The sequence below is a fragment of the Micropterus salmoides genome, unplaced genomic scaffold, assembly GCF_014851395.1.
Source record: "Micropterus salmoides isolate LMB-PRFRI ecotype aquatic unplaced genomic scaffold, ASM1485139v1 Ms_hic_scaffold_1167, whole genome shotgun sequence".
NCBI classification, from domain to species: domain Eukaryota; kingdom Metazoa; phylum Chordata; class Actinopteri; order Centrarchiformes; family Centrarchidae; genus Micropterus; species Micropterus salmoides.
In genome coordinates this window covers 1-9196 of record NW_024040227.1, presented here as the reverse complement: position 1 = coordinate 9196, position 9196 = coordinate 1, and the positions used below count along the sequence as shown (strand labels likewise).

The 9196-nt window shown below is 42.1% G+C and overlaps 1 protein-coding gene across 1 annotated transcript; it reads right to left on the bottom strand.

Annotated features, from left to right (window-relative positions):
• Window positions 1-3055: 3055 nt before the first annotated feature.
• On the bottom strand, window positions 3056-6557 carry LOC119898481 (potassium voltage-gated channel subfamily A member 1-like). Its single transcript, XM_038712655.1, has 2 exons — window positions 6146-6557; window positions 3056-5817 (listed from the first exon to the last, which is right to left on the bottom strand). The coding sequence occupies exon 2, from the start codon at window positions 5612-5614 to the stop codon at window positions 4124-4126; it is 1491 nt and encodes a 496-aa protein (XP_038568583.1). The 5' UTR covers window positions 5615-5817; window positions 6146-6557; the 3' UTR covers window positions 3056-4123.
• Window positions 6558-9196: the final 2639 nt, after the last annotated feature.

Sequence of the window (9196 nt, the reverse complement as noted above, 5' to 3'; positions counted from 1 at the left end):
GAGCGGCAGTGTTTTGGGCAGCCAGAGGACGCTGAGTTTAAACAGGCTCCTCTGACGGTGGCAGTTTATTATAAAAAAGTGACGACGAGAAAAATCACAAGAGCTGCTGATTGTGCTGCAGAGTCCTTCTGAAATGTTCTGTGATGCAGTCAGGGCCGTAGCTACCACTGAAGACACTGAGGGTTTTGCAACGTGTCACTGTGAAATTTGTAAAATTTACATTTAATTATAAGTCTGGTGATATTCTAATATTATCTAATTGTCATTAAGTCCCATGTGACTCTACAATAAATCTACTAACACGTCCTGAGTGTCTCTCAGCCTGATATCTCTTCTTCCTCTGAGCCATAGAGCTCCATTGTTGTCTGGAAACTATTAAAACACGACATGTTCCTTCATATTTGTTTGATAGAAACAACAGTGAGCAGCTGAGAAATGAAACTATAAATTTGTGAGATGTTTTCAGAGATTTACATCTTCAGTAGGAACCAATGGGTTCGGAGCCGAGAGCCTCAGACAGGAAGTCAGAAAGTATTGCGAGACGAACTGACGTGCTGTTGGCTTGGATTTGAACATGGGACTTGCTGACAATCAGTTCTAAACAAGACCTTCTGTGACCTTTTTAGACTGGAAATGATAGAAGTGGTAAAATGAAAAACACTTCTTTAAAACACAAGCAGGACTTTCAATTAAAATATAATTCAATCTTATTTATTTATGTATCCATAAAAGAAGTTATCTCATAGCACTGTTCATATAGAGCAGGTCTAGGCAGTGCTCTTTATATTTTTAATGAGGTTACGGCCCTGTCTGATCTGTATTTTTGCATGAAATTGAAAATAATGAGCTTTGTGATATGCCCTAATGAGACCTATGACCTGACACTGTACTATAGCTATGTCTTCTACCTATCTGATTTGCCTTTAAAAGGGAAATTCTGATATTTTTCTCATAATTGTGGACACTCTGACTTATTAGTCATGCTGACTTATGCCTCTGTAGTAGAGAATTTAGGAAAAACAACTTCGGCAAAATAAAGTACAGGCTATCAGAGCCAGCAACGCATGCCTGCTGGAGGTTTCTGATCATGTCACATTGCTTGTCTCCAAGTCTGAACGAAAATAAACATCAGAATTAGCCCGCCTGGATTAGCTACTGTTGCTAACTAGCTTATCCAACACAGACAAGGAGCTAAGTCAAATGAATTAGTTAGATGTTAGATCATGCTATATTTAAAATGATATGGAATAACTGTAGATGAATATGTAGTCACAGCTTGCTTTGTTAGCCGACATCAGTAGATCCCCATGTAGCAACAGCTAATACAAGAGGCTAATTTATGTGTACTTACTTAGAGACAAGCGTTAGAACAGGTAGTGTGCTTATTAGCTAACCAGACAGCTAGCTTGGATTCGTTTTAAGTTGCCCCACAGGTAGATCCTTCTGCAGAATGACAGTCAGAGCAGCCACTATTTTGAGAATAATAATAACCAAATTAAAAAATTCAGGAATCCCTTCATGGATGTCAAACTCAAGTACCTGCAGATGTATCACAGAAAAGACCAGAGACCATATTTTAACTGCGCACTGCAGCCATGTGTCATCGACCAGGACAAATGTGAGTTTAAGTAGGCCCAAAACTCAGGAGTATATTCAGATCGTTATCAAAACTTCGTCTATAACACCTTTTCTTTTCCAGATGTGCAGGGAGTAGTGTAGCAGGAGAAGTTAAGCTGCACGTAGTAAGCTCTTTGCTGTCAATTGTAACGGGAGGCACTTCAGTCAATTCTATAATGAGACGGGGTTCAAGGCACTAGAAACTAATTTTAGATATATCTATGAAATTTGTTAAATATTACTGCTTTCCCTTCTTGAAACTGTTTAAAAGTCAAATGCAAGAAGAAAAAAATGGGGTCACAAATCACATAAAATGATCCCATGCACTCCATCATCCGAGATCAAAGCTTTAAATAAATGAAAAGGGAGGATGTAATTTCTGAAATGTCATTTTTTCAAGAGAATGTCGGATATTTCTCTTCTTCTGATATTTTTCCTGTGTTTTTTTTTTTTTTCAGCAGATTTGTCCCCTCCGGCAGTTAGCTTCGTCATGCACCGTATCCTGTCGTTAGCTTGACAATAATGAGGAGAACCATCATGATCCCCCAGCTCCCGAGGTCCCTCCACAACTGCAAGCAATTTAATACTGTAGTCATGCATTGAGTATACATAGCTATAGCATAGCTAATTAGGCCATAATGCTTTAGTATTTTGACATGCCATGATCTTCGAAAAAGAAGTGTTCCTGTTCCCTTAATGCTTTAACATTCAACACTTAAATGTTTTAAAGTAACTTAAACAATAAATAAATAAGCCAGTGCACTTTTGGTGAAAACAAATGAGAAAAAACTGCGATTCCAGGAAGAGGAGATGAACGTCAAAGAAGAGAAGACGTAAAAAATAAAAATGAGGTAACGTCTTGTGCATGCCAATAAAAGAGAGAAGAGAGTCTCCACATGCTTTTATATAAAGGAGTGTTGCATGGCATCGTACAGGGAACCTCCAGCCGACCTGTAGCAGCAGCAGTGTAGATAATCCTCCTCGAGGCTCGGCACAAGTCTTGTTTGTTTCTGATAAGGTGCCTGGAATAACGTCGATCAACATCTAATGTTGAGTTATCCTAAATGTGCCTGGATGTGCCGTAGAAAACACGCCCCAAACTGTAATCCGCTCAAAATGTGTTTCTTCCCTCAAGTCGTCCACTGACGTGTTCTTCAAATCTCAGTTGAGTCAGTTATCCTGAAAGATGAGTCTATTGCACAAAGCCTGGTAGGTGTCCGGGAGAGTTTTTTAAAATAAATTATTATATTAAATTCGCAATTTGTGCCCTCAAATTGCTGATTATTCCCTCACACTTTCAATATACTAATGTTTTTTAATTTTCTATATTCTACTCTCAAACTTTGCTTTTGGCTTTTCTGCCTTTTATTAAATAAAAATGAGACTATTCATATTTTGCGCCGTACTGTTTTCTATTCTCTTGTTAATCAGTTTTTTTAAATTCTTTATTAATCCTGTTTGTCATGTCTTGTGTACAACACTTCCACTTGTTGTCGAAAGGTGTTACACAACTAAACTTGCCTTGAGGGAAATTAATTTCCTCAAATGGACTAAATCTTGCTCTTATGATTCATTTGCTCCCTTCCTTGTCTCTTGTGCATCCACCTGTATAGTCATCCTCCAGAATAAGATTTTTTTTTACACATTGGATTATCTAAATTTATCTAAAACCAGATGTAAATCTACAAATTACACTTAAGAGACATCAGAGATAACACAAAGTTGTGTTTTAACAGCCTGAAGTATACCTATGAATCTCAGTCAAAAGTGAAGATGGTAACGCTGTCAAAGGGGCACTCCATCAATTTATTATTGCACTGCATTAAAAAAAGAACAGTAAAAAATATCTTGACTTTTGTCTGTAGTTTTGGGAAAACTTCAAAAACAACTGGCTCTTCCATTTCCCATGGTGCAACCTGACAATAACTACCATAATATCTTCCGTTAGTCTTTTATCCTGCCTGGTATAAGCCAGTAAATTTGGACTGGTCAAAATCAAAGCGCCAGCTCATGTAAAAGTCTTTTAACAGACTCTCAATGCCTCGTAATCACGCACATCTTTCAAAATTCGACACCTCCACTTTGTAACGCACGCTTTTCTGTAAAAAGAAAAAGGAAAAAGTAATCCCCATGCCAAAACCAGACAATGACATCACTATGAGATCACTCAGGTTATTATCTCATTCTAAGATATAACCTTTATGTAAAAAATTGGTGGAGTTCCCCTTCGATTTGTGGGAATGAACTAAGTAATTAGTAAGTAATTTATCAAAAATATTCCCTGACACCTGCTGATCTTTGAACTGTTGCCAGACGACCCTGTCACTGTGTTTTCATGAAATAACTGAGCCTCTACCTTTTTACAAGTTTACCATGAGTGCCTTAAAATCTTTAGTTATTCATACATGTTTGAATGAATCAATGCAAAAGAAGAATAAAATGCACCAATGGAAATAAAGCATCCAGATATTTCTACAATATGTACACTGGTGCGTTGGACGCCGCCTCACACGTCGGTGAGCAGCTTCCCCTTGTTCACACAGTTGTGGCTGGGAGCCGTGCAGTTGGCAGTCCTAAGGTTTGCTTCCCTAAAGTTATCGATGCTGTTGTTCATGTCCTCGTCTATCTCCATGTACTCCGACTTGCTCATCACCGAGGAGCTGCGGCGGCTCGAGTTGGTGTCCGACGCCAAGTTCTGGTTGCTGACGTTGAGGAGCTGAGCCTGCTCCTCGCCCTCCGTCTCCCGGTGGTAGAAGTAGTTGAAATTGGACACGATGACGGGCACCGGGAGTGCGATGGTTAACACTCCGGCAATGGCGCACAGCGAGCCCACGATCTTCCCTCCGATGGTCACGGGATACATGTCCCCATAGCCGACGGTCGTCATCGACACCACGGCCCACCAGAAAGCATCTGGGATACTGGTGAAGAACGACTCCTTCTCCTCGGCCTCAGCGAAGTAGACAGCACTGGAGAACAAAATCACGCCGATGAAGAGGAAGAAAATTAGCAAGCCCAGCTCCCGCATGCTCGCCTTTAGAGTTTGCCCCAAAATCTGGAGCCCCTTTGAATGTCGGGACAGTTTAAAGATCCTGAACACCCTCACCAGGCGGATTACCCTGAGAATAGCCAGAGACGTGGCCTGTTCCCCTCCTCCCTTCCCCTCCTTGTTGTCTTGGTCGTCAGCCAGCTCTGTTCCAAGAGTGATGAAGTACGGGATTATAGCCACAATATCGATAGAGTTCATCATGTTTTTAAAGAAAGCCGCCTTGCTGGGACAAGCGAAAAACCGGACTATCAACTCAAAAGAAAACCAGATGATGCAGAGCGTCTCCACCACAAAGAAAGGGTCTGTGAGGAAGTTTGGTTTGTAATACACGGTGACGTTCCCCACTATCTGCATCCGCTGATTGGGATCCTCCTTCAGCTCTGGTAACGTCTCCAAACAAAATATGACTATTGAAATAAGAATAACCATCACTGAGACGATGGCGATCCCCCGGGCGGGGCCCGAGCTCTCCGGGTGTTCAAAGAGGAGCCAGATCTGCCGCTGGAACTCCTTCTCTGGCAGGGGCCGCTCCTCTTCCCTGATAAATCCCTCGTCCTCTCGAAACTTCTCCATAGCCTCCACGCCAAGTTCGTAAAACTTTATCTCCTCTGAGAACATATCCAGGGGCACGTTGACCGGTCTTCTTAGCCTTCCTCCTGACTGGTAATAATACAAGATGGCATCGAAACTCGGGCGATTCCGGTCAAAGAAATACTCGTTTCGTAAGGGGTCAAAGTAGCGCATCCTCTTCTTGGGGTTCCCGAGTAGAGTTTCGGGGAACTGGGCGAGAGTCTTTAGCTGGGTCTCAAAGCGCAGCCCCGAAATGTTGATGACCACCCGCTCGCAGCAGTCGTGGTCATCGTGATCGTCGTCGGGCGGGTAGGGGTCCTGCGGGTGTCCCGGCAAGGTGGAGGTCTCATCCATGTTCTCTGTGGACACCACAGTCATCCTTCCTGGTGGGTGGAGGACAAGGAGAGGAAGCGGCGTGAAGGTGAAGAGGAACAGGTTGGAGCGAAGACGCCTCTACTGAGGCCGGGAGCTGTGCAGAGCCTTCCTCTCCTTCATCATCACCACCATCTTCATCATCATCATCATCTTCTTCATCTCTGAGCTGAACATCTTGTTTCTCTCAGCAAAGCTTCATCTGTCACCTGCAAGAAGGTGAAACAAATTAGATCTGGTCCCTCAGAGCACACAGATCTCCGTTCACACCCCACATATCAGGGAGCTAAACAGCGAGAGGAAAAAAATATCATGCAGTACAGTACAGCAGCCTGTGCTGCATTTGCTGTATTTTTACCGCATACATCAGTATTCAAGTTTGCAGTCCTGCTGCGCTTCCTCTCTGCGCAGACTCATCTCATGCATCAACTGTTGTCCAGTCAAGATAAAGATTTTACACATTCAAATGAACAAACAAGCATCATTTAAATCCTCAACAGCCTTTTTAAAAGATGAAAATTATTAACAAAAATTTACCTGTGCTCAGCCGGAGGGCATCAGATGGAAGGAATGTCCTCACCCTGCCTACCTTTCCCCAACTTGGGTTTAATACTGATCTCGTTTTACAGTATCTCTGAAAAATTAATAGACTATGTTGTCTTGGTTAACATCCGTATCCTCTTGGTGTAGGTTTTCAGCATTGATCGGAGCTGCCCGCTGCAGGAGGAGGAGGCTTCGGACGGCTTTGAACCGCGGCTCAGCAGCAAAAATCCTGACTGACAGTTTCTTAAAATCATGCTGGAAATAAAGGAGGCGGAGGACAGAGACCGGTGGAAAGAAAAACATTAGAAATAAGGCTGGAAGTGGCTCCCAGTCTGATGGAGGGAACTGGGAGGACTGGACACTGCAGCATCAGCAGAAAGCGGCTCTCCTGTTTTTTTTTTTTTTTTTTTTTGCTGCGGTAAAAAATAAAAATAAATAAACGGAGGGAAAAAAGACGCGAGGCTTTGCGGGAAAACCGGTTTAGGATCCCGCACTATAGGCGCACGAGACAGAGGACGTGTCTCCGGTTAATTTGGAAGCATATTGCAGGATTTCATGAGAGCAAACGGGAGAAGTGAGTGAAGGAGGGAGGGAGGGGTTGGGAGAGAGAGAGTGAGTGAGGGGAGTGAGAAAGAGGAGAGGAGGGGGGTTTCGACGCAATGCAGACAGACTGTAAAACACAGTTGGCACTACAGCGCGGGAGTATCTGCAACACCCGCCCCGGTACCAAACGGCACAGCAGCAGGTCCAGAACCGGTGTCCAAAACCAAAAGTTGCTTTGTTAAATTACCATTCAGAGGAAGCTGCATGTCTCAGTACTTTAAACAGGCTAATTTCACAGTGAAGTATCCACTGCATCATGTTATGTAACCAGAGTGTTCAATATATTCCTGCTCCTGGTGTCAAAAACAAACACTCCCAGTTTGAGGTTTGACTGGAGGAACCTGCAGGAACCCGAGATCCTGTAATTGGCCGCTGAGCTCTTTGCGACAGTCGGGCCTGCATGTTGGCGCACATATCCCGGTGTTGTGTTGCTATGGTAACGGGGAGAAACCGGCAGGGTGATGTTTTTGATGATTTTAAATCTTTATAATATTCTTGTTTCTTTTTGTCCTGTGTACTGTACTGCCTCCTGTACCTGCTGCAAGGCAGTGAGATCAGATGGGCTGGTCTGATTTGGAATCAAAAGATGAATTTTGACTTAAGCTACCAGCCTAACTTTAAAGTGAAAACGATTACGAACGAATCTCGGTAACTCAAAATGTACCAAGTCAAAATAATAGTTTTGAGATACTTGGCTAACTCAAAGGGGAGTTTATTTACCTTTCATACACTGCGATCATTCAAAATACGAAGAAAAAGACAATAAAATATTAAAAAGAATACTAAAACAATGAAATATGTTGAACTGAGATAACAGCCTGGTAATAGAAGCATTTCCAACCTGTGTGTCTAGAGTCGGCTTTTCTAAAGCTCTCCAACTGGTTCCATCTAAGCTAAATGCTTCCTCCATGTTTAGCCTTTCGGACTGTAAGGACATGTTCCCAATGATCTGACAGCGCTGCTCATATTGGTGCAGTGGATCAAATAGATATGCTGGTCCTACACCACTGACAGATGTATAGACCAAATAGAGGGCATTGGTGTCATTTACACTGGGGACGCTGGGGACATGTCCCTAACACTTTTTTAAATGGCTGATTTTGTCCCCGTCACTTTTTGAAAGCATTTGTTCTGAAATTCTGAAAAATTCCTGAAAAATAGATTTCCACAAGAAATGTAAACTAACAAATGGAAATGCTATGAGAGTGGTTCATTTGCACAAGAGAAAGAAAACATGCAGTGCAGTTTAAATATTGAAGAAAAACGTGTGTATTCTCCAACAAAAGTAACTTAAGCTAAATAACATGCTGCTGATTGCTGCATATTCTGCTATATTGTTATATTTCAATTTTGTGTCTCTTTTTATAAAAAAACATTTCTACCATAAATTGGTGCAGAAAATTTCTCCAGTCCTGGCAGAAATAAAATCGTGGATAAGTTTCTCCAGGTCTGGTTTAGTTAAATCATTTCTAGAAGACGTGTCCTCCAAAGTCGACCTTCATTAAGCATTAAGCTACACGTCCTGATAACTGAGATAACAAAAGAGGGATTTAGTTGGTTTGGTATAAATTATAAGAGCGCAAACCTCCAGCCTGGAATTTCTTTGAGGCTTAATTTGAGAGCTTGAATTCACTGGAGCCTGGAAGTTATCTCACCTCTATTGTGAGGAAGGTCACATGGGCGGGTCGAGTATAAGCCGACGGAAATGACTCAGAAAATATACATATCTGAAACTGGGGCTATTAAAAAGATCTTTGCTTCTGTGTGGTGGATTTATCATTTGTCTACATAAGTCAGTCTAACTTGTGTGTTTAAAGGCTTTAAATGGAAAAAAAAAAGATATTTATAAGAATTGTAAAGTCTGAAGAAATCTGCAGGTTTTAGTCAGAAGCTAGAATTTATTGTCAAGGACACTTTCTCCGTACGTCAGTACAGCTTTGATTCTTTGTAAGGAGAGGGCTGCTGTTTCTGTATTATCAAGAAATCCCATGAAAAGACCCAAACCAACAACATGTTAGTCTGTCTCTCAACTCTTCCTGTCTGAGCCTCTCAGCTCTGACCTCACTGAGTCCTTCTGAAGACGCAAATCTGTAAAAACACCTCACAGATTTATAAATCAGCTGCTCGCTGTAGTTTCTATCAGACAAACAGGAGGAAAGCATCTGTCGGGGACTATTTCCACATGTGGTGCTCTAGTAAGTATCTTGGGGACAGCAGGACGGTGTCTGCATCCTGTTCTCACTCCCAAGTCATCACATATGAACACATGGTCATGACCCCTTGGCTTTGGTTTGTAACGCACTGGGTAAATGTGGCCAGAAACCAGACTTTCACCCAGGAGACTGGTGTTCGTTTCTTTTGTTGAAAGTTGAATGTTTTATATAAGTAGGTTACATTAGTAACACTACTAACTTACATAAGATAAGTCACAGAAGTGAAGTA

What these genes read in the sequence shown, in the direction of transcription:
- LOC119898481 (XM_038712655.1), bottom strand. Translation starts at nt 5,614, where the DNA reads ATGACTGTGGTGTCCACAGAGAACATGGATGAGACCTCCACCTTGCCG.